Below are 26,213 nucleotides of genomic sequence, written 5' to 3' on the forward strand. Positions count from 1 at the left end.
CAAGGGGGCTACACTACTGGGGGCTAAACTACTGGGGGCAAGCTACATGGGGCTAAACTACAGGGACTAACTACTGGGGGCTAACTACAAGGGGGCAAGCTACTGGGGCAAACTACAAGGGGGCAAACTGCAGGAGCGCATTACTACTGGGGGCATAACTACAGGGGCGCATTACTACTGGGGGCATAACTACAGGAGCATTACTACTGGGGGCACAACTACAGGGGCATAACTACTGGGGGCATTACTACTTGGGGGCATTACTAATTTGGGGGCATTACTACTTGGGGCAAACTACTGGGGCTAGACTACTGGGGGCATTACTACTTCGGGGCTAAACTACTGGGGGCATTACTACTTGAGGGCTAAACTACAGGGCGGCAAACTACAGGGTGGCAAACTACAGGAGGGCAAACTACGGGGGGGGGGCAAACTACAGGGGGCTAAACTACAAGGGGGCTACACTACTGGGGGGCTAAACTACTTGGGGCTAAACTACAGGGGCAAGCTACATGGGGCTAACTACAAGGGGGCAAACTACAAGGGGCGCATTACTACTGGGGGCATAACTACAGGGGCGCATTACTACTGAGGGCATAACTACAGGAGCATAACTACTGTGGGCATAACTACAGGGGCTAAACTACTAGGGGCATTACTACTTGAGGGCTAAACTACAGGGGGGCAAAACTACATGGGGCATTACTACTGGGGGTTAAACTACAAGGGGGCTACACTACTGGAGGCTAAACTACTTGGGGCAAAACTACTGGGGGCAAACTACTAGGGACAAGCTACATGGGGCTAAACTACAGGGGCTAACTACTGGGGGCTAACTACAAGGGGGCAAGCTACTGGGGGCAAACTACAAAGGGGCAAACTACAAAGGGGCAAACTGCAGGGGGTGCATTACTACTGGGGGCATAACTACAGGGGCGCATTACTACTGGGGGCATAACTACAGGAGCATTTCTACTGAGAGCATAACTACAGGGGAATAACTACTTGGGGGCTAAATTACAGGGGCATTACTAATTGGGGTCATTACTAATTTGGGGGCATTACTACTTGGGGCTCAACTACAGGGGCTAAACTACTGGGGGCATCACTACTGGGGGCATTACAACTGGGGGGCTAAACTACTGGGGGCATAACTGTAGGGGCTAAACTACAGGGGGCATTACCACTGGGGGCTAAAGTAAATTGGGCAAACTACATGAGGACTAAACTACAGGTGCTAAACTACTGGGTGCATTACCACTGGGAGGCTAAACTGAGGCGGGGGTAAACTACTGGGGTCATAACTGCATGGGCATTAGCACGGGGGGCATAACTACTGGGGCTAAACGACTGGGGACATTACTAGAGGCGACATTACTACTGGGGGCAATACTACACAGGGGAATTACCATTAAGGGCATTACTAATGAGGGCATTGTAAAGGGGCACTTCAAAAGGGGCATCACTCCTGGGGACCTAAGGGGCACTACTACTGGGGGCATTGCATAAGGGGCACCACTACTATGGGCTCTATATAAGGGGCACTACCAGTACAGTGGACATTGCATAAGGAGCACTACTACTGTGGGCATTGTAAAAGGGGCGCTACTGCTGTGGACATTGTGTATTACGGGGGGTTACTACTGTGGGCATTATTACTATTGTGTGATCACGCCCCTTTCTTTTTGAGACCACGCCCCTTTTTGGGGCGCGCGCAATACCTTTATTGCATGGCCGCCAGGGGGAGAGGGGGTGAGTTCCACCACCTCTCTAGGACCACTTTAAGAACTGCCCTAAGGGCCTGATTCAGTGGTGTCTCTATAATGGATGTAGTGTGAGCTATGCAGATGGGCCATGGCGGTCCGCACTGCACACCCTGCACCCATTTTTCAATACTCACCCCTGGAGTCCCCCATCAGCTGCAGCAACTCCCCACAAATCACAGAGAAAATGGAGCGGCAGCCATTTCCCAACGTGTTTTACTTATGCGCACTAAGGAAGTCTCAGAGAATATCTGCGCATGTACAATACAGTGTTTGATTCCTAGTGCTCAGACTCTTGTGCTGGCAGGTACAAAGGAGGGAGTCCGGGCGGAGAAGCGAGCAACTGGGCAAAACCATGCTGCACTGCATGTAGGGCAGATGTAATATGTGCAGAGAGATTTAGATTTGGGTGCGTTATATTTTTTCTGTGCAAGGTAAATACTAACTGCTTTTGCATGTAGCCCACAAATGTTAGCTTTATTTATACACTGTAATTTAGATTTCAGTCTGAAAACACCTCTACCGAATCTAACTCTCTCTGCACATGTTATATCTGCCCCACCTGCAGTGCAGCATGGTTTTGACCAGTTGCTTGCTTTTTTGCTTTGCTTACAAACATGAACCAGGCCATTAGTTCTCTTGTCTTATACTAGGTACTTAGGATTAGTGTTTTGGCGCAGCTAAGTCACTGAGGGGCAGATGTATTATTCCTGGAGAAGGCATAAATGAAGTGATAAACCAGTGATAGTGCAAGGTGATAAAACGCACCGGCCAATCAGCTCCAATATGTAAATTAACAGTCAGGAGCTGATTGGCTGGTGCGTTTATCACCTTGCACTTATCACTGGTTTATCACTTACTTATGCCTTCTCCAGGTTAATACATCTGGCCCTGAGTCCATAGCACGCTAAACAGGGCTATTTGGCACCATTTGAGGATAGGTGTAAATGGACACATTAGTAAGCTCGACCATCACACTTTGGTGTCAGAGAAGTTTGTAATGTATTTTATTTCTTTATTATCCTCTGTAATATCATTATAGCTGCTCACTGCTGCATTTAATGTGAAATAAATATAAATCAGAGGTTCTTCAAACTCACCAAGGGGTCTTTGAAGTACATTAGTCTCCGGTGGTCAAGACTGAACCATCTCTTCTTGAGTGCATCAGTTGGCTATGAAATAGAAATAATAGGTAGAAATTATTTGGGTTTGGTATGTGATTTCAACTATGAGAATGGGGACAGTGTTAGGTTGAACAAGACATGCTAATAATGTGATTGAAAGCATATTAACAGTGCTGGCTTTACAACTCCAAACATGGGGCCTGGTTCAGATGTGGTTGGAGTAGCTATCGCTGCTGCTTACATGGAAGCAGCAGCAATAGCACTAATATGGTAATGCCGCAGGAGGTGTCATGCATCCTGCATGCAGTACTGAACCGAGCTGTGTCCAAGGACGCAGCACTGGATCATCTGTGACACCTCTGGCCAGCTGCATGACAGATGGACCGCACAAGCCGGCCACCACAGATAAAGAGCCAGGAAATCGCTGTCTTCCCATGTTGATCCTGTCCTCGTCATTACCCACAACTGTGGTGACATGCCTCCATTTTGCAAAACAGAGGACGTCGCCACCCCTTCCCACCCCCAAATGGCAGCAAACTTTCAATAACTGACAGTCTACTGCCACCCGGCATCTGATGTCGCAGACCCAAAATGCGCGCACGCAGTACAGGTCCGGCACATGCACAAAGGCCCTCATTCCGAGTTGATCGCACCAAGCAACTTTTTGCCGAAGGTGCGATAAACTAATCTCCGCCTATGGGGGAGTGTACTTTAGCATAGCAGGGCCGCGACCGCTTGTGTAGCCCTGCTATGCTAAAAAAGTTTCCTGCAAAACAAGACCTGCCCTGGACATACTTACCCTGTGCGACGGAACCAGCGATGATGGGCTCGGCTTTGACGTCAGACATCCGCCCTCCGTTCGCCTGACACGCCTGCGTTTTCTTTACCACTCCCCGAAAAACGGTCTCCAACGGTCAGTTGACGCCCCGGAACGCCTTTCTGCAGTCAATCTTCTTGTGATCGCCGCTGCAATCGCTTTTTCCACTGTCAGCGTCATTGCCCGGCAAGCAACGACGCGCGTGCGCATTATGGCTTCCGCGGGTGCGCAGTAGTGACCCGGTCGCAGCTGTGCGAACGAAAGCATGCTGCGATCGGGTCCAAATGACCCCCAAAGTACCGAACATTGTACTTTGCAGCATGCGCAACATGACCAACCACATCTGAATTAGGCCCATGATGCTTTAACATCAATCTGATTGCAGACATACTGACTGACCTCACTGTGGTCGTCCCAAATCCTGTAGCTGCAGCAAGACTTGGTACAGGACAATGCAATACAATGCAGTACAGGACAGATACAATACTACTACTGTACCGGGACCGGACAGGCTGAAGTGATCGCAAGGGCTGAGTAAGTTCAGACCTACTCAGAAACTGCACAAAACTTTTTGGTCCCGCTCGGCTGCACATGCGATCGCACACTTGCAAAGCGAAAATACACTCCCCCGTCGGCGGCAACTATCTGATCGCTGCTCTGCAAAAAATAGCTAGCAAGCGATCAACTCGGAATAAGGGCCCTGGTGTTAATCTTTTACGTTCATGGTCACTGCAGAGGAATCTCCAGTAATGTCACACAGATAACCCTCCCCAAGCAGTCTGTTCATAATGTGCATATACAGTATATCTGTCCTGTCCAATCATTCTACCTACATTCAGGGCTGTGCAGAGCCCTTTCATCAGGGTACAACATGCATAATATTCTGGGCTTCCCAGGAAATAGTTCTGGCCAAGGTTGGGAGAGAAAAGGCTGCCCACATTTTTCAATTACTGTGGTTGCAAGGTGAGCAATAGATTTATTCGATTCCAAGGATGCTACAGTAGCACATTATGTGATCAGCTGTACCAAGGGATCCTTGGTAGAACACATGACTGTAGATTTGAACACATGAACCCATAAATATTAAGTATTTCTCTTCTTTCAGGCTGTTCAGAGTTAGGAGCAAATCAAAAAAGGGCAAAGAATGAGAAAACTGCTCTGAGAACCAATGTAGCAATTCAAGAGATGCAAATACATTTGTTTTATGCAGAGAAAATGCTTTTGCTTGTAGCAAACAAATACATTGACATTTGTAAATAAGCAGAGCTGGACTGGCCAGGTGGGGAGGCGGGGATATACCTGGTGGGATCCATGGAATTACATAGTCCTTCAGTACACCATGGAGGTTAGAGCCTGCTGCCCACCATACCTGCCTACCTGACCCTCTCCATGAGGGAGAAAATGCTCTGTTCCTGGACTTTCCTGGTAATGTATGATTGCCATCACCTGTGGTGAGCTAGGTAATTGATAAGAAAGGCGTTTCACCACAGGTGATGGCAATCATACATTACCAGGAAAGTCCAGGAACAGAGCATTTTCTCCCTCATGGAGAGGGTCAGGTAGGCAAGTATGCTACCCACAATGGAACTAATGCCAACTTTACTAAATACACTGGAGGCACGCAGCATCTCTAATAAAGAGCTGAAGACCAGGTCCACAACAAATCACATTTATCCAACAAATGACACAATGATTGCATCATCACAGGTGGGAGGAGCTTCAGACTCCTCCACATATCGATTATCCTATAGATTGCAAGCTTGCGAGCAGGGCCTTCCTACCTCTGCGTCTGTCTGTTTTTACCCAGTTTTGTTCTATTACTGTGGTTCTAATTGTAAAGCGCAACGGAATATGCTGCGCTATATAAGAAACTGTTAATAAATAAGTAAATATGTGCTCAAAATCCTCACATGCTCTTATATGCCATCAGACACCTGTAGGTGCACCTTACGTGCCATCAGACTACTCCATGTGCTCTATATATTACATAATGCTCTACATGTCCTTTATGCAGGCTCTCATGTAGAATGTGCTCACCGTGAGGGCTATGTTTGCTAACAGCCAAATGACAGCGGTGATGAATAGCCTGCCAACTGCAATCCCGCTGCCGCATCTATCCGAGCGAGGTGTTGTGCTCTTGCAGCCGCAGGCTATTCATCACCGCTGTCATTGGCTGTTAGCAAACGTAGCCCTCACAGTGAGCACATTCTACATGAGAGCATGCATTCCACCTCTTTGGATATCCCATCCCGGCGCACATCACCGGGGGCGGTGACGGCCTCACCACCGGGTGAAAAGGGACGGACTGTAGGAGATAACAGTGGTAACTATACAGCACCGCTTTCATTATTTCTTTGAACTGCCTCTACATTGTAGCCGGTACGCCGGCATACAAAGTAACTTTGTCCTGTGTGGACCCAGTGCAAGAGACTTTTTGCTACAGTTGTTACACATTGCCTATTAAGGACCTCCGCAACTCATTCACAATAATTGTTGCACATACATTTATAGAAAAAATGTAAAAGCTACATTTATTCATTTGTGTGTTACTAGGGACAGTCCCCTCCTTGATATATGAATTATATGTATATGAATAGTATTTTAGGTTTTTGGTTTTAATATGTGTTATGAAATAAATGTATTTTATGTGATATCTACGGAAGTCTTCCGACCTCATCACTGATATATACATAGCCACTATATACAGTTTCTTTTTATATATATATATATATATATATATATATATAATGCACATGGAGACTGCGGCACTCAATTTTCTGAAGTTGAAGAGTTTTTACTGAAGCATAATTTCAAAAGTTACAAGATGCCTTTACAAGGCCGACGTTTCGGTGCTGCAAGCACCGTCTTCAAGGCAGGCATGGATGGTATTACAGGTACAAGAAACTAGCAAGACAAACAAACATAGATTTCTTACCTAAATAGGCCCACAGACATCACGCCGCTGGAGAGCCGGGACCGGACTCCGCTTCCGCCTGCCGCAGCTGCGTCTGCGTCACTTCCGGTGACGTCAGTCGACTACCTCCTACGTTACCATGGAGACGCGTCCCGTAGTCATGGTGACGCGTCTAACTCTCTGGCCGCCTCTATGGAGCCGCTGACTGATCTCCCCGGCCCTCCAAGCGGCGATCTGCTGAACAAACACAAGGGGACACATTAGTAATTGCTCTGCTGGGCATAATAGCACATAAGAGGGTATGCAATAGAATATGCAGACATGGATACACACATAATGCACCAGATGGTGCACTAGACATTAAAGATATTGTTTGTATAAAGAATGAAGGAAGAAGATAAGAAAGACAAAGTAGGAAAGCAACACACTGAAGTGGCCAAGGTGGATTAGGCCTCACACTGCTGTAAAGTAAAGCACATATACTAGAGCGCATATAGTGATTGATGAATTAATGTCCACCAAAGATGTTCCAGTTCAGACGTTCATTCATGCCGTTAGGGGATACTGTATTGAGAACATGTATCCACTTGCTTTCGCATCTTAGAAGCTGGCCGTCTCGGTCACCCCCACGTAATGAACTGGGGACGTGATCTATCAAAATGTGCTTAAACTGTGCCAGTGTGTGTCCCTCAGAGAGAAAATGGCGAGCCACTGGTTGGTCGGCTACCTTGGATTTCAAAGCCTTATTTATGGATGAACGGTGTAGGGCCATTCGTTCCCGGACGGTACGGCTGGTTTTGCCCACATAATACATTTGGCAGGGGCATATAATGATGTACACGACATGCGTGGATTGACAAGATAGTGTATGTTTAATCTTGAAACGCCGGTCCTCATGCGGGTGTTTGAAGGAGTTGCCAGTGATCATATGAGTGCAGGTAGTACATCTAGGGCACTTGTAGCACCCTGCTGGTTTAGTCATAAAGTGTGCTTGCGCTGGAGTTTGCTTAAAGCCCGTGATGTCCGTGTGGACCACCAAGTCCCTGATGTTTTTGCCCCTAGTGAAACAAGGCATGGGACGTTTATGCCTAAAGCATGTTGTTTCTTTATCTGTCGCAACTATGGGCCACAAGGCCCGACTCGCCCTTTGGACCACTGGGCTAGAGGTGGTGAAGGCCATTCTCCACGGGATTACTGCTTTAGTAGTGCGAACACTGGGGCATAATAGTTCGTTGCGGTTCATAGCTAACACCTCCTCTTTTTGTTGTTTCAAAAGGTTTAGACTATAGCCCCTGGTTATGAATTTGTCAACCACGCCATCAATGCCTTTAGCGGCGGTAGCTGGATCATCCGCAATTCTTGCTACCCTCATCATTTGAGACTTAGGCAAACCCCGTTTGAGGGGTTTGGGATGATGGCTTGATGCCAGCAGTAGGGTATTCCTGTCAGTTGGCTTGGAGTATACCTCTGTGTGTAACGAGCCTGATTGAAGTGTTACCAATACATCCAGGTAATGAATGGATGAGCAGCTGTGTTGGTAAGTAACCTTGATGGTAGAGTCACGGTGGTTGATATCCTCAATCATCTGGTGTAGCAGGTCCTCGCTCCCTGTCCAAATAATAAACAGGTCGTCGATGTAGCGCATGTAGACCAAAATGTGTTGTTTGTATTCCTCTCTATTGAAGAACATCTGTGACTCCTCTTGAAACATGAAGATGTTTGCGTAGCTGGGTGCCACGTGACTTCCCATGGCACAGCCGGATAGTTGTCTAAAGAAACGTCCGTTGTATATAAAATAGTTGCGGGTTAAGGTTAGTTCCAACAGCTGCATGAACAGGTCGATGTCCAGGTCGACAATTTGTTGTGATTGGTAAAAAGACTTGATAGCGGCAAGGCCCTGAGTGTGTGGAATGGATGTATATAAGCTGTTAATATCCAAAGTACACAAAATGCTGGTATCAGGAATGTCCTTGATGGCTGAAAGGCGTTGTAGGAACGCAGTAGTGTCCTTGATGAGTGTTGGTTGACTGGTAACATGGGGCTGTAGAATGCAGTCTAAGTACATAGAAATGGGGTGATATAATGAATTGCGTGCCGAGATAATGGGGCGACCAGGGGGATGTGTGGGGTTTTTATGAATTTTTGGGACCGTGTACAGTATGGGACTTCTTGGGAAGGGTTGTTGAAGAGCTTTGAAAAGCCTGGGCTCCAAGATGCCCTGCTGTTGTGCTGCTTTTAGTATGTCCTGCAATTCCATTTGGTATTGTATCGTGGGATCGCCTGGGAGCGATTGATATACCTCCCCATCAGCAAGTTGCCTGTCGATCTCAGTCATGTAATCGTCGATACAATACCAAATGGAATTGCAGGACATACTAAAAGCAGCACAACAGCAGGGCATCTTGGAGCCCAGGCTTTTCAAAGCTCTTCAACAACCCTTCCCAAGAAGTCCCATACTGTACACGGTCCCAAAAATTCATAAAAACCCCACACATCCCCCTGGTCGCCCCATTATCTCGGCACGCAATTCATTATATCACCCCATTTCTATGTACTTAGACTGCATTCTACAGCCCCATGTTACCAGTCAACCAACACTCATCAAGGACACTACTGCGTTCCTACAACGCCTTTCAGCCATCAAGGACATTCCTGATACCAGCATTTTGTGTACTTTGGATATTAACAGCTTATATACATCCATTCCACACACTCAGGGCCTTGCCGCTATCAAGTCTTTTTACCAATCACAACAAATTGTCGACCTGGACATCGACCTGTTCATGCAGCTGTTGGAACTAACCTTAACCCGCAACTATTTTATATACAACGGACGTTTCTTTAGACAACTATCCGGCTGTGCCATGGGAAGTCACGTGGCACCCAGCTACGCAAACATCTTCATGTTTCAAGAGGAGTCACAGATGTTCTTCAATAGAGAGGAATACAAACAACACATTTTGGTCTACATGCGCTACATCGACGACCTGTTCATTATTTGGACAGGGAGCGAGGACCTGCTACACCAGATGATTGAGGATATCAACCACCGTGACTCTACCATCAAGGTTACTTACCAACACAGCTGCTCATCCATTCATTACCTGGATGTATTGGTAACACTTCAATCAGGCTCGTTACACACAGAGGTATACTCCAAGCCAACTGACAGGAATACCCTACTGCTGGCATCAAGCCATCATCCCAAACCCCTCAAACGGGGTTTGCCTAAGTCTCAAATGATGAGGGTAGCAAGAATTGCGGATGATCCAGCTACCGCCGCTAAAGGCATTGATGGCGTGGTTGACAAATTCATAACCAGGGGCTATAGTCTAAACCTTTTGAAACAACAAAAAGAGGAGGTGTTAGCTATGAACCGCAACGAACTATTATGCCCCAGTGTTCGCACTACTAAAGCAGTAATCCCGTGGAGAATGGCCTTCACCACCTCTAGCCCAGTGGTCCAAAGGGCGAGTCGGGCCTTGTGGCCCATAGTTGCGACAGATAAAGAAACAACATGCTTTAGGCATAAACGTCCCATGCCTTGTTTCACTAGGGGCAAAAACATCAGGGACTTGGTGGTCCACACGGACATCACGGGCTTTAAGCAAACTCCAGCGCAAGCACACTTTATGACTAAACCAGCAGGGTGCTACAAGTGCCCTAGATGTACTACCTGCACTCATATGATCACTGGCAACTCCTTCAAACACCCGCATGAGGACCGGCGTTTCAAGATTAAACATACACTATCTTGTCAATCCACGCATGTCGTGTACATCATTATATGCCCCTGCCAAATGTATTATGTGGGCAAAACCAGCCGTACCGTCCGGGAACGAATGGCCCTACACCGTTCATCCATAAATAAGGCTTTGAAATCCAAGGTAGCCGACCAACCAGTGGCTCGCCATTTTCTCTCTGAGGGACACACACTGGCACAGTTTAAGCACATTTTGATAGATCACGTCCCCAGTTCATTACGTGGGGGTGACCGAGACGGCCAGCTTCTAAGATGCGAAAGCAAGTGGATACATGTTCTCAATACAGTATCCCCTAACGGCATGAATGAACGTCTGAACTGGAACATCTTTGGTGGACATTAATTCATCAATCACTATATGCGCTCTAGTATATGTGCTTTACTTTACAGCAGTGTGAGGCCTAATCCACCTTGGCCACTTCAGTGTGTTGCTTTCCTACTTTGTCTTTCTTATCTTCTTCCTTCATTCTTTATACAAACAATATCTTTAATGTCTAGTGCACCATCTGGTGCATTATGTGTGTATCCATGTCTGCATATTCTATTGCATACCCTCTTATGTGCTATTATGCCCAGCAGAGCAATTACTAATGTGTCCCCTTGTGTTTGTTCAGCAGATCGCCGCTTGGAGGGCCGGGGAGATCAGTCAGCGGCTCCATAGAGGCGGCCAGAGAGTTAGACGTGTCACCATGACTACGGGACGCGTCTCCATGGTAACGTAGGAGGTAGTCGACTGACGTCACCGGAAGTGACGCAGACGCAGCTGCGGCAGGCGGAAGCGGAGTCCGGTCCCGGCTCTCCAGCGGCGTGATGTCTGTGGGCCTATTTAGGTAAGAAATCTATGTTTGTTTGTCTTGCTAGTTTCTTGTACCTGTAATACCATCCATGCCTGCCTTGAAGACGGTGCTTGCAGCACCGAAACGTCGGCCTTGTAAAGGCATCTTGTAACTTTTGAAATTATGCTTCAGTAAAAACTCTTCAACTTCAGAAAATTGAGTGCCGCAGTCTCCATGTGCATTATCTATTATTTCCACTGAAGGCACCGAACATCCACTTTTGGCAGCAAAGGAGTGACGGTTCTAAACAAATCTATATATATATATATATATATATATATATACACACATACATACATACACACACACATTTTTTACTTTGTATATTTGTTTTTTAAACAACAACTGAGCATTTCACAGCGCAATGTTTTAATTACAACAGATCCACGACGTTGTCAGGGCGTCGACCACTACAGCTTGTGGGTCCCTCGACCTGGGTCAATACCACTTGAGCTTCTTCTTGAGTCGAGAGGCTATCATGTCGATTTGTGGATAACCCCACCAACATGTCAGCCACTGGAACACCTCCGGGTGGGGGCCCCATTCCCCTGGGTGCAGGTCGTGTCTGCTGAGGAAGTCTGCTTCCTCTGACATTGCGGCCCTGCTTTTCGTTCCGCCCTGTCGGTTGATGTAAGACACCGCTGTCACATTGTCCGACTTAACTTGAATGGCCTGATTGTGAAGAAGAGATGAGGCCTGCAGAAGGGCATTGTAGATAGCCCTGAGTTCCAGGATGTTTATTGAAAGAATGATTTCCTGACTTGCCATCTACCTTGAAACCGCACCCCCTGGGTGACTGCCCCCCAGCCTCTGAGGCTTGCGTTTGTGGTTAGCAGAATCCAATTCTGAATCCCGAACCTTCGACCCTACACTAGGTGAGAAGTTTGTAGCCACCACAAGAGGGAGATCCTGGCTTTTGGTGACAGACGAATCCGCTGCTGCATGTGATGATGCGATCCGGACCATTTGTCCAACAGATCCAGCTGGAAGGCCCTCGAATGAAACCTTCCATACTGAATTGCTTCGTACAAAGCCACCATTTTCCCCAGAAGGCGGATGCACAGATGTACGGAGATTCGGGTTGGCTTCAAGACAGCCCAAACCATCAACTGGATCACCATTGCCTTTTCCAAGGGAAGGAACACTCTCTGAGACTCTTTATCCAGTATCATTCCTGGGAAATGAAGCCTCTGCGTTAGTTCTAGGTGAGATTTTGGTAGGTTCAGAATCCACCCATGATCCAGGAGTAATCTGGTCGTGAGACCAATGTTCTCCAACAACTGCTCCCTGGACGCAGCCTTTATCAGAAAGATCATGCAGGTAAGGAATTACGTTTACTCCCTGTCTATGGAGTAACATCATCATCTCTGCCATCCCTTTGGTGAACACCCTCGGTGCCGTGGAGAGACCAAATCACAGGGCTTTAAACTGGTAGTGACAATCCTGCAGTGCAAACCGTAGATATGCCTGATGAGGCGGCCAGATCGGAATGTGAAGGTACGCATCCTTGACATCCAGAGACGCTAGGAATGCCCCCTCTTCCAGACCTGAGATCACTGCTGTCAGAGACTCCATCTTGAACTTGAACACTCGTAAGTATGGGTTCAATGATTTGAGATTCAGAATCGGTCTTACCGAACCGTCCGGTTTCGGAACTACAAACAAGCTGGAATAGTTTCCCTTGTTTCGTAGATGAGGTGGAACTGGAGCAATGACCTGGGTCTGTAACAGTTTATGAATGGCTTCTTGTAAGGTTACTCTTGCTTCTTATGATACTGGTAAGCCTGATTTGAAGAATCTGTCAAGTGGGAGATCCTGGAACTCCAGCCTGTAGCCCTGGGATATAAGGTCTATGACCCAGGGATCCTGGCAAGATCTTGTCCAGGTCTGTCAGAAGAATTATAGCTGGCCTCCCACCTGCCTGTCTCCCAGACATCGCGGTTCATCATCGTGCAGAGAGTTTTGAGGAGGCAGAGACTGAGCTCTGTTCCTGAGAACCAGCAGTTGCTGGTTTACGTGGTTTACCTCTAGCACCTCTGGCGGCGGTAGAAGAATCTCTTGCCTTGCCCCTAAATTTGACAGTCCGAAAGGACTGTAAATTGGGTCCTGAGTAGGCCTTCCTGGCTGACGGAGCTGCAGAAGGTAGATAAGTGGACTTACCCGCAGTAGCTCGTGAGATCAACTTGTCGAGTTCATCGCAAAATAAGGCCTCACCTGTGAAAGGCAGGCCTTCCACACCTTATTGGAGTCCGCGTCAGCAGTCCACTGATGTAGCCATAATCCCCTGCATGCCGACACTGTCATAGCTGTAGTGCGTGCATTAAGTAATGCTATCTCTTTAATGGCTTCCACCATAAAGTTCGCAGAGTCTTGTATGTGCTGCAGGAGTAACAGAATTTCCTCTTGAGGTAAGGTGTCTAACCGCCCCACTAGCCTGAGAAGGGATATTACACTGAGTACACACTAGTGAACCCCCTGGAGAAGAGGAACACTGTGCCTTACATGAAACACACTCTTTGCCTGACATACTGCAGCAGTGACGGCAAACACACAGGAAAAGGTTAAAAGCACAATTAACCGACAAAGAGCTCTACCCGAGAGACACAGAAAGAGAGAGGATAAAACCAGCACATGGCGCCCTTATCGCCAAAGCCAAGCTTAGCCGGGTCGCAGACTAAGTGCCTAGATTATGGATTTAGTACACTAGTAAAACGCTCCCCCCTGCTATGACCCCCTGGTACCGCTGAGGTAATTTGGAGGTTCTCTGGAGGAGTTGCGCGTCCCTGTAGTCAGCGTCTATGTAGCTGCAGTAGGGTAAAATGGCACCTGTGAGCTGCTGGATCTGCTCATAATGAAGCCCCGCCCCATCAATGGCGCGCGGTCTTCCCACTCTTTACACTGGCTTTATGTGTCTGTGTGCATAAAATGGAGTAAGCCCCCTTTTAAGTCTGTACTGCCAGTCTGGAGACTCATTCTGCCCCGTGTAGAAGCCGTGCGTCTCCGTACCCTTATGCCGCCATAATGGCCGGTGACCCGCTAACCGGGACGCTGGCTAAGTACTCACCCCTCTTCTTTCTTCTGGCTCTGTTAGGGGTGGCGGCGTGCAAATAGTTCCGTCAGGAGCTAGTGTCCTGTCAGCGGGGAATGGGACCACTAACCCTTAGTGGGGTTGGGCCGTTCTCCCCCCTATGTCCCACGAAGCAGGCAGGCTGGTGCCATCCAGTCCTGCCTGAAAATAGCAAACTTTAAAAATAAATGCAGAAAACTCTTCAGGAGCTTCCAGAGATGTGACCTGCTCCTTCGGGCACATTTTCTAAACTAAGTCTGGTGGGAGGGGCATAGAGGGAGGCGCCAGCACACATTATCAAACTTCTATAGTGCCCATGGCTCCAAGTGGATCCGTCTATACACCATGGTACTAAATGGATTCCCAGTATCCCCTAGGACGTAAGAGAAATAGGCAGTAAGCATTATACAGTAAACACACTGTAAAGGAAAAGTATTTTTTAGATAAGTGTAAAGCATATTATACCAAAAACTCACTGGTCTAAATATGCATCGCCTGGTGATAATTGTAGCGTAATCGTATAATAATCAGAAAAATAATTTGAGAGATGCATATTTGATCTACAATGACCATATGGTAAGGTTTTCTAAAAAGTAGAACATAGGTATAAATGCATATGTATCAGTAATATAAAAAACAAGTTTTATGCGCAAAAATCAGTCCGTCTTACAAATTACTCCGTGGAACTACAAGTCCCAGCATTACGAGTAAAGGCAGACTGTTCCCTCTGGCACAGGGAAATCCGTAATGTCTCCTTGCACTTCAATTCATAAAGTCAGCAGCTCCTTTAAACACCAAAATCCACAGATGGTTTTAAAATCTAAAAGCAAAGAAAAGGGCACTCCATAGTGCATGAATCTGTTTTTACATTTTTTATTAAACCAGCATTCCACACACAAATGTCAGAAAAACGTACCGAAGCAGGCGGTATCAACCACCGTACGTATAGCGTTTAACAATTGATAAAACAGCTTACAGGAAGTGCACCTCCGGACCCTACAAAGGGCCTATGTCCCTCAAATCCACCATGCTCGCTACAACCCCCTGATATCAGGGGAAAGCCCTAAATGCCGCTACCACTCGGCAACTTTCTACCACAACTTCTGGGAATGTGGCCACATTAGGAAGTTCTGGAGTAAAGTGCTCTCCTTTATCAACACTCTACCGCCGGTCAGCCGTACTACACCCCTACTCCACACCTGTGTCACTCCTGACCCTTTGGCTTCTTTATGTGCGAATTTCTCTCAATGGGACTTGGATACTCATGGTAATAGGTGCATACCGTTGCTGACCATACTGGTCACAGTATCGAAAAAGATCATTCTCACCCACTGGGTCTCCAAATCTAAGCCCTCACTATTGGAAGGGGTGTAGTACGGCTGACCGGCGCTCTCCTGACCGCCGGTCAGCTTACCGACGCCGGGATCCCGGCAGCATACCGACGCCGGGATCCCGGCGGGGAGGGGCGAGTGCAGCAAGCCCCTTGCGGGCTCGGTGGCGACCTGCGGTCGCCACGGATTCTATTCCCACTCTATGGGTGTCGTGGACACCCACGAGTGGAAATAGTCCCTGTTGGTCGGCATGCCGACCATCGGGACAGTGACCCGTCGGGCTGGTGGAGGAGGTCATGTGACTGTCGGTCAGCTGACCGGCGGTCACATGAATACCACCCATTGGAAGTACACAGGAAAATGTTACAAATATTGTATTTTGACCGTAGATCTGCATTGGTAAATATAGAAACTGGTGTTGTTAAATTCTATGCTAGATGGGAAAAATATATTGACACACTCCCACTTTCCACACAAGCTCACATATCCACGGTATTCGAGACGACTGAATGGTACCTAATCCGACAACTCTCACTAGTCTCCACCATCATAGTTGAATACCTGAACTATCAATATCCCACTCCTCCCTTCCCCTTCTTATCCCTTATGTGTGCCCCCCCTCCCCCCCCCCCTCCCAGGTTTAGTTGATATAACAGGTTTGTTTTCGTACTGAAATGTAATATCTGTCTTTCAAGGCAACTATGAAAGGCTTCACCCTCGGAGTCTTAAATTATGACCTTTCGTTTGCCTCCGTTTCTTGACTTCGGGTCTGTTTTGGATGCCTCCACACTGTATGCAGTTTTACCGCTTGTTATTACTACTGCTCATTTCATTCGGATATCACCTGCCTTTCGTGCCTGTTGTACCTTTTGCACCTGATATCTTGTTATTCTGTTAAACTGTAAAATCTCAATAAAACAGATTTATAAAAAAAAATAAAAAATTGATAAAAACAGGGCTTCACTGCATCTCACCACCTTGCTGTAGCTCGCCACCTTGTAAAAGTCCTCGTGCTAGGCCACACCCCTATGCGTTTTGTCATCAAGGACTTCGTCAGAGGGCTGGCCTAGCGTAGCTCAGTCTCTCCTTTTGTACTCCACTGATCAAATCACGGAGCACAGCTGACATTATTCAAAATACAGCGATATTTAACATATTAACATCTGACACATTTTACTGACTAATTAAGACACAAATGATACATAACACCTCATAGATACATAATCAGTTATTTAAAAGGACATATTTAAAAAAACAACTAAAACTTTTACTCAGTTTCTCTGGGATCACTGACAATGCGGTTATTAAAGGAACACTACAAACTAATTAATAAACGGGGTAATCTCAAATCCCTCGTTTAACCCAGTGGGATATAAGGTATCAAGCGTAAGAAACCAATATGTCTCACGTTTAGCCAGAAATTTGAATCTATCACCTCCACGATAGTTACATTTTCTAATCCAACAAACCTCATTAAATTTGGATTTCCATCCTGGCATGTTTTAAAATGCCGGGGTACACTGTGATTAGTTTATTTATTTTAATATTTTTTCCCTGCAAGGCCATGTGCACACATTTTGCAACCCCCGCAGGCAAAAAAACCCTGACTTTTAAAAAAAATAAGAATTTACTCACCGGTAATTCTATTTCTTGTAGTCCGTAGTGGATGCTGGGAACTCCGTAAGGACCATGGGGAATAGACGGGCCCCGCAGTAGACTGGGCACTCTAAAAGAAAGATTAGGTACTATCTGGTGTGCACTGGCTCCTCCCTCTATGCCCCTCCTCTAGACCTCAGTTAAGGAAACTGTGCCCGGAAGAGCTGACACAACAAGGAAAGGATTTGGAATCCAGGGTAAGACTCATACCAGCCACACCGTACAACTTGTGATAACCATACCCAGTTAACAGTATGAACAACAACTGAGCCTCAGTAACAGATGGCTCATAACAATAACCCTTTAGTTAAGCAATAACTATATACATGTATTGCAGAGAGTCCGCACTTGGGACGAGCGCCCAGCATCCACTACGGACTACGAGAAATAGAATTACCGGTGAGTAAATTCTTATTTTCTCTGACGTCCTAGTGGATGCTGGGAACTCCGTAAGGACCATGGGGATTATACCAAAGCTCCCAAACGGGCGGGAGAGTGCGGATGACTCTGCAGCACCGCATGAGCAAACTCAAGGTCCTCCTCAGCCAGGGTATCAAACTTGTAGAACTTCGCAAACTTGCTTGACCCCGACCAAGTAGCAGCTCGGCAAAGCTGTAAAGCCGAGACCCCTCGGGCAGCCGCCAAAGAAGAGCCCACCTTCCTTGTGGAATGGGCTTTCACCATTTTGGATGCGGCAATCCAGCCGCAGAGTGAACCAGCTGAATCGTGCTATAGATCCAGCGAACAATAGTCTGCTTCGAAGCAGGAGCGCCAACCTTGTTGGCTGCATACAGAATAAACAGCGAGTCAGACTTTCTGACTCCCGCCTTTCTGGAAACATAAATTTTCAAAGCCCGGACTACGTCCAGCAACTTGGAATCCTCCAAGTCCCTAGTAGCCGCAGGCACCACAATAGGCTGGTTCAAATTAAACGATGATACCACCCTAGGAAGAAATTGGGGACGAGTCCTCAATTCTGCCCTGTCCATATGGAAGATCAGATAAGGATTTTTACATGACAAAACCGCCAATACTGACACACGCCTAGCCGAAGCTAAGGCCAATAGCATGACGACTTTCCACGTGAGATATTTTAGCTCCATGGTCTTAAGTGGCTCAAACCAGTGGGATTTCAGGAAATCCAACACAACGTTAAGATCCCAAGGTGCCACCGGTGGCACAAAAGGAGGCTGAATATGCAGCACCCCCGGAACAACGTCTGAACTTCAGGCAGTGAAGCCAGTTCATTTTTAGAGAAAATGTATAGGGCCGAAATCTTGACCTTTATGGATCCTAATTTTAGGCCCATAGTCACTCCTGACTGTAGGAAGTGCAGGAATCGACCCCCTGGAATTCCTCTGTAGGGCCTTCCCGGCCTCACACCAAGCAACCTATTTTCGCCATATACAGTGAAAAAGTCTTGCTGTCACGTCTTTCCTAGCCTTTATCAGCGTAGGAATAACTGCATCCGGAATGCCCTTTTCCGCTAGGATCCGGCGTTCAACCGCCATGCCGTCAAATGCAGCCGCGGTAAATCTTGGAACAGACAGGACCCCTGTTGCAACATGTCCTGTCTGAGAGGCAGAAGCCCTGAGTCCTCTGAGAGCATTTCCTGCAGCTCCGGGTACCGAGTCCTTCTTGGCCAATTCGGAGCAAAGAATATTGTTTTCACTCCTCCTTTTATTACAATTCTCAGCCCTTGGGTATGAGAGGAAGGAATACAGAGACCGTCTGGAACACCCACGGTGTTACTAGTGCGACCACAGCTATCACCTGAGGGTCCCTTGACCCGGCGTAAAACCTTTTTTAGCTTTTTTTTGAGGTGGGACGCCATCTAGTCCACCTTAGGCAGTTCCCATCAATGTGCAAACTGCGTGAAGACTTCCTGATGAAGTCCCCACTTTCCCGGGTGGAGGTCGTGCCTGCTGAGGAAGTCTGCTTCCCAGATGTCCACTCCCGGAACGAACACTGCTGACAGTGCGCTTACTTGATTCTCCGCCCAGCGAAGAATTCTGGTGGCTTCTACCCTCGCCACCCTGCTCCTTGTGCCACCTTGGCGGTTTACATGAACCCCTGCGGTCTGACTGGATCAGAACCGGTTGGTCGCGAAGCAGGATCTCCGCTTGACTTAGGGCGTTGTATATGGCCCTTAGTTCCGGGATATTGATGTGAAAGTGAGTCAGTTGACTTGACCTTGGAAATTTCTTCCCTGTGTAACTGCCCCCCACCCTCGGAGGCTTGCATCCGTGGTCACCAGGATCCAGTCCTGAATGCCGAATCTGCGGCCCTCGAGAAGGTGAGCACTCTGCATCCACCACAGGAGAGACACCCTGGCCCTGGGGGATAGGGTGATTAACCGATGCATCTGAAGAGGTGATCCGGACCACTTGTCCAGTAAGTCCCATTGGAAGGTCCTCGCATGGAACCTGCCTAAGGGGATGGCCTCGTATGATGCCACCATCCTTCCAAGGACTCGAGTGCAGTGATGCACTGACACCTGTTTTGGTTTTAATAGATTCCTGACCAGTGTCATGAGCTCCTGAGCTCTCTCTATCGGGAGATAACCCTTTTCTGGTCTGTGTCTAGGATCGTGCCTAGGAGAGGCAGATGAGCTGTAGGAAACAACTGCGACTTTGGAATATATAGAATCCAGCCGTGTTGCCGTTACACTTCCAGAGAAAGTGATACGCTGTTCAGCAACTGCTCTCTTGATCTCGCTTTTATGAGGAGATCGTCCAAGTACGTGATAATAGTGACACCTTGCTTCCGCAGGAGCACAATCATATCCGCCATTACCATGGTGAATATTCTCGGGGCCGTGGAGAGACCAAACGGCAACATCTGAAATTGGTAATGACAATCCCGTACCGCAATTCTGAGGTACGCCTAATGAGGTGGATAAATGGGGACCTGAAGGTATGCATCCCTTATGTCCCGATTCACAATAAAGTCTCCCCCTTTTTAGGCTTGCACTGACCGCTCTTAGCGATTCCATCTTGAACTTGAACCTTCTCAGGTATATGTTCAGGGATTTTTAATTCAATATGGGTCTGACCGAACCGTCTGGTTTCAGGATTACAACATGGTCTAATAATAACACCCTCTTGTTGAAGGAGGGGACCCTTGACCACCACCTGTTAAAGATACAATTTGTGAATTGCAGATAACACTGGCTCCCTCTCTTGGGTGGAAGCCCGCAGGGCCGTCGGTGAGGGGGCATCTTCTCACAGTCCAGCTTGTATCCCTGAGACACAATATCTATTGCCCAGGGATCGAACAGGGAGTGAACCCACTTGTGGCTGAACTTACGAAGGCGTGTCCCCACCGGGCCTAGCTCCGCCTGTGGAGCCCCAGCGACATTGGTGGATTTTTGTAGGGGCCGGGGAGGACTTCTGTTCCTGGGAACTAGCTGCCCGGCTCTGACAAGAAAGGACGCCCCTCAGACTTTCTTGTTTCTTTATACGAAAGGCTGCATTTAATAATGTCGTGCTTTCTTAGGCTGTGCAGGAATATAAGGCAAACTAGCAGAATTACCAGCTATAGCTGTGGAGACCAGGCCCGAGAACCCTTCTCCACACAATCCTCAGCCTTCCATATGCCTCTTAAGTCGGCATCATCTGTCCAATGCATATTCTACAGGACACGTCAAGCAGAGATCGACATAGCTTTGACTCTAGGACCCAGTATACTCATGTCTCTTTGGGCATGCTTTATAACTATATATCTATCACTTAAGACAGCATCTTTAATATATTTATATTGCATACTAGGGTCTCATCTCTGCTGATAAGGTACCTGTCCACGCTGCCACAGCGCTATAAACCCATGCCGACACAATCGCCGGTCTGGGTAGTATACTAGAATGTGCACGCTATCTGCAGGATCCCTGAGAATAGCAAGTGCTACCGTCTGTGCAAACAGGACACCCCAGGGGAAGATTCTCAACATATCCTGGCCCTAGTGGGGAAAAGGATACAGCCTGAGAATTCTCTTGTGGGAAGCTGCCGTCTCTTGTCTGGAGATTCCCGCTCTTTTTCCTCATGAGAGGAGGGAAATTTACCTCAGCATTCTTCCCCTTAAACATGTGTACTCTCGTGTCAGGGACAGATGAGTCATCAGTGATATGCAAATCATCTATTATTTCAATAATCATATATTGAATACCTTATAGCCATCTTGGCTGTAACTTTGCATTATCGTAGTCGACAGTGGAGTTAAACTCCATGTCGATACCAGTGTTTGTTATTATGGATAGTGAGCATTGAGAGACTCTGAAGGTCTCTGTGACATAGGGACAGACATGGGTAGATTTCCTGTCTGTTCCCTAACCTTTTGTGCAATAAATTCACCTTAGCACTTATACATATCCAAACAGGTGTCGGCGTTGTCGACGGAGACACCCTCTCACACACATATCCGCTCTATCACCTCCTTAGAGGAGCCTTTTACCTCAGACATGTCGACACACGCGTACCGACACACCACACACACAGGAGATGCTCTATTTGAGGACAGTTCCCCCACAAGGCCCTTTGGAGAGACAGAGAGAGAGTATGCCAGCACACACCCCAGCGCTATATAACCCAGGGATTACACTACAACTCAGTGTTTACCCAGTAGCTGCTGTATATACAAATTTTGCGCCTAAATTTATGTGCCCCCCCCCTCTCTTTTCACCCTTTGTGTACCAGGATACTGCCGGGGAGAGCCTGGGGAGCTTCCTTCCAGCGGAGCTATGAAGAGAAAATGGCACTGGTGTGCTGAGGAAGAAGGCCCGGCCCCCTCAGCGGCGGGCTTCTGTCCTGTTTCTGACTAAAAATGGCGGGGGTTTTACACATATACAGTTTTCCAGACTGTATTATGTGTATATATTGCCAAAAGGTATACTTATTGCTGCCCAGGGCGCCCCCCAGCGCCCTGCACCCTACAGTGATTGGAGTGTGTGGTGTGCAGTGGGAGCAATGGCGCACAGCTGCAGTGCTGTGCGCTACCTTAATGAAGACCGGAGTCTTCTGCCGCCGATTTTATCTCCTTCTTCTGTCTTCTGGCTCTGCAAGGGGGACGGCGGCGCGGCTCCGGGAACGGACGATCGAGGTCAGGCCCTGTGTTTGAACCCTCTGGAGCTAATGGTGTCCAGTAGCCTAAGAAGCACAAGCTAGCTGCACGCAGGTAGGTTTGCTTCTCTCCCCTCAGTCCCACGTAGCAGTGAGTCTGTTGCCAGCAGATCTCACTGAAAATAAAAAACCTAACAAATACTTTCTTTATAGTGAACTCAGGAGAGCCCACTAAGTGCATCCAGCTCTGGCCGGGCACAGATTCTAACTGAGGTCTGGAGGAGGGGCATAGAGGGAGGAGCCAGTGCACACCAGATAGTACCTAATCTTTCTTTTAGAGTGCCCAGTCTCCTGCGGAGCCCGTCTATTCCCAATGGTCCTTACGGAGTTCCCAGCATCCACTAGGACGTCAGAGAAACAAAACTTTTATTATCAGATTCAGACGGCAGAGAAAGCAGAGGCAGTTCACTAGGAGCCAGAAGATTTTTCAGAGTCTTGGCTCTTCTAAAAACAACCTCAGGATTCTCTGTGATGGTATCTTTAAGTAAAGGGTCCATTTTTAACACGTGCCAGTGTTTATTGAGGAGTTTCCGAATATTCGTACCCTGAACATTATACTGAGTTACAAATGGACATGTGAATTGTTTCCTTTATGTTTGAGGAACAATGGTATTCTCTTTATATTGGATAAGTACTTTTCTATCCATTGATCTTGCTTTCTGTAATGCTGCTTCTATCAAATTCTGGGGGGTATCCTTTTTCTTGAAACCTCTTTATATAAATAAATATAAGAAACTGGGTAAAAGTTTTCGTTTTTTTTAAATATGTTTTTTAAATATGTTCTTTTAACTAACTGATTATGTATCTATGAGGTGTTATGTATCATTTGTGTCTTAATTAGTCAGTAAAATGTGTCAGATGTTAATATGTTAAATATTTTGAATAATGTCAGCTGTGCTCCGTGATTTGATCAGTGGAGTACAAAAGGAGAGACTGAGCTAAGCTAGGCCAGCCCTCTGACGAAGTCCTTGATGACGAAACGTGTAGGGGCTTGGCCTAGTGCAAGGACTTTTACAAGGTGGCGAGCTACTGCAAGGTGGTGAGATGCAGTGAAGCCCTGTTTTATCAATTGTTAACCGCTATATGTACGGCGATTGATACCGCCTGCATCGGTATGTTTTTCTGACATTTGTGTATGGAACGCTGGTTTAATAAAAAATTTAAAAACGGATTCATGCACTATGGAGCGCCCTTTTCTTTGCTTTTACTAATGTATCAGTATTTCCTTCATAGATTTAATATTACAACGGGTCAAACAGGTGGTAGGTTTCTTGTACACTTTTAAACCCAGACAACACCTCTTCTCTCAGATTTGCGGAAAGTTAAACATGTCAATAATATTCATACAGCCAGTGCCACTGATACACAAGTTAAATAAGAATTTATCAGATATATAGTATTTCCGAGACAATTAGAGGGCTGAGATAGTCTTAAAGTTAAATAGAGATTAATGTGATCAGTATGGTTTATAAGTTAGAATAGAGTGTCCTATGGGCATTGATCGCTGCTGCAAGCATTTACTGTGCAGTGATGGCATGTGAGCAGATCCTATGTTCCAAATGTGATTATAGATAAATAGAATTTAGGCTTATACTGGAGTGCTACTGCCCTGAGTTTGTATAATGTACATTGGACTCAGGGTGAGCGTCCCCAAATTGTACTGGCCTGTGTCCTGGTTAGCATAGACTGTAGTAAGGTACAAGGTGCTCTGCTGAAACCCCACTGGTTGCCTGTTGCTAATATAGCATTGCAGACAAACTTGGGGGAGCAGTTAGCAGTATAAAAGAAAAAGTGAAAATACCTTTAAAGAAATATGTAGAACGTATCTGGAGCTGTCAGGGAGGGTAGTTGTGCTGGCTACCTCTCCCACTCGCCAGACACGTTTCACCTCCACGTGGGGCTTTTTCAATGGCTGCCCCTTATATACCATCAGATCCCTCCAGGTGTCCGATATATGCCATCAGATCCCTCCATGTGCCCTTATTTGCCATCAGACCACTCCAGATGCCCCTTATATGCAATAAAACTTCTCTACATGCCCTTATAGGCCATAATATATGTGAAACTGGCTTTATCAGAACACTTTTTCATTATGTACTATGACGCTAATCATGTCATCCTGAATGAACACGACCCTCTTTAACATCTAGCCACTCATCTCTGGTGATTGGCCTCTAAGTGGGTCTCTACGACTACAGTGCCATTGTAGGTCTTTTAAATCATTTCCATGATAAGTACCTGTAACTATTAATAGTATTCGAAGCTCTTTACTAAAAGCCAACTACTTTTATGTTTAGTGATCTCTTAAAGGCTAACTCAACTTTTAAAGTCTCATCCCACAGTACCGCCTATCCCTTAAGCCCCGTACCTATTATTTAATAGCTGTGACCTGCTGCTAGTGTCTGTAATAGCCCAGTATCTGGAAATCACTGTTATGGGAACCACCTGTAGACAGCACTGAGTTAACCTTTAACTAAGTTTATAATTGCAGCAAGACAATTGTCCCTCCAACTATTTTTCACCTACCTTTGGTCCAGACTTTTCCATATAGCCTTCCTTCAGGAAATTCCTAGGCAGATGAGATACAATCTAGTAATAGATAAAAACAAAAATATATTTATTAAATGAGAGCCGTCTGTGGCAATTACAAAGACATAATAGGGTATATTTACTAAAAATAGATCTGAAAATAGGATTTTAATTACCTACCGGTAAATCCTTTTCTCGTAGTCCATAAGGGATGTTGGGGAGACTTAGTACGATGGGGTATAGACAGGGTCCAAAGGAACCGGAGCACTTTACATTTCTTCACTGGGTGTGCTGGCTCCTCCCCTCTATGCCCCCTCCCACAGGCAGTTATAGGTAAAACAGTGCCCGAAGGAGAAAGGACATATATGAGAGAAGGAACATAATAACAATGAGTGGTGAGATTTATATACCAGCACACCACTAACATACAATAACCAGCAGCGGCTGGTAACAATAACAGCAACAGCTGAACAGGTAACCACATAAAAGAGAAAATGCAGAAAAGTCAACGCACTGAGGCGGGCGCCCAATATCTCTTGTGGACTACGAGAAAAGGATTTACCGGTAGGTAATTATAATCCTATTTTCTCTAGCATCCATAAGGGATATTGGGGAGACTTAGTACGATGGGGTAGTCCCAAAGCTTCCAGAACGGCAGGAACGTGCAGAGACTTCTGCAGCACCGCCTGCCCAAACTGGTTATCCTCTTTGGCCAGGGTATCAAACTAGTAGAACTTCACAAAAGTGCTCTTCCCCGGGGGGCGTGGCCTGGCTGATGTGCTGTGAGGAAGCGTTTCATGTGAGCTCCTGCAGCCCCACACATATACCGGCTGTTACCAGTGATTTACTGTACCCCACGGGCGCACAGACAAGGATACCTGTGCCCTTTGTCACCCAGGGCGAGGGGCTTCGGTCGCGGAGCCGGGGAGCCCTTTTAAGGGTTCCCGCGGGTTGCGGCCTTCCCCTCCATCAGAAGCCGGGGACTGGAGTACGGATTCCCCCCCCTTACAGAGCGCAGACCTGCGACCTGCGGACGGCGAAACCCGGGAGACAAACTCACCATACCCCGAGGACTACAGGCGAGTGAAGGGAGTTACCCCCCGAGCCGGAGCTATCTGGGGATCTCTGCAAGTGAGGTCGGAAGACGGAGCTCTGAGCGGCTGACGGCGGCGGTCTCACGCGGCGGGTGAGTCATACGCTGGTGCTTCCCAGCGTCTCACCGCGGCTATCTCTCCCCGCTGCCCCGACACACAAAACAAACATTTTTTCTCCTACCACGGGTCATCACAATACCGGCCC

The 26,213-nt window shown here is 47.1% G+C and overlaps 1 protein-coding gene across 3 annotated transcripts in view; it reads right to left on the bottom strand.

Moving 5' to 3' along the window:
• LOC134958135 (arf-GAP with dual PH domain-containing protein 1-like) overlaps positions 1 to 26,213 on the bottom strand; it is a 120,107-nt gene that overhangs the window by 17,180 nt on the left and 76,714 nt on the right. For all 3 annotated transcript variants that reach the window (XM_063940516.1, XM_063940518.1, XM_063940517.1), the window contains 2 exons: positions 24,912 to 24,974; positions 2,864 to 2,935 (listed from right to left, as the gene is read on the bottom strand). In XM_063940516.1, coding sequence (XP_063796586.1) covers positions 2,864 to 2,935; positions 24,912 to 24,974 — 135 coding nt within the window. The remainder of the gene's footprint in view (positions 1 to 2,863; positions 2,936 to 24,911; positions 24,975 to 26,213) is intronic.

Source organism: Pseudophryne corroboree, chromosome 9, assembly GCF_028390025.1.
Source record: "Pseudophryne corroboree isolate aPseCor3 chromosome 9, aPseCor3.hap2, whole genome shotgun sequence".
Lineage (NCBI taxonomy): Eukaryota > Metazoa > Chordata > Amphibia > Anura > Myobatrachidae > Pseudophryne > Pseudophryne corroboree.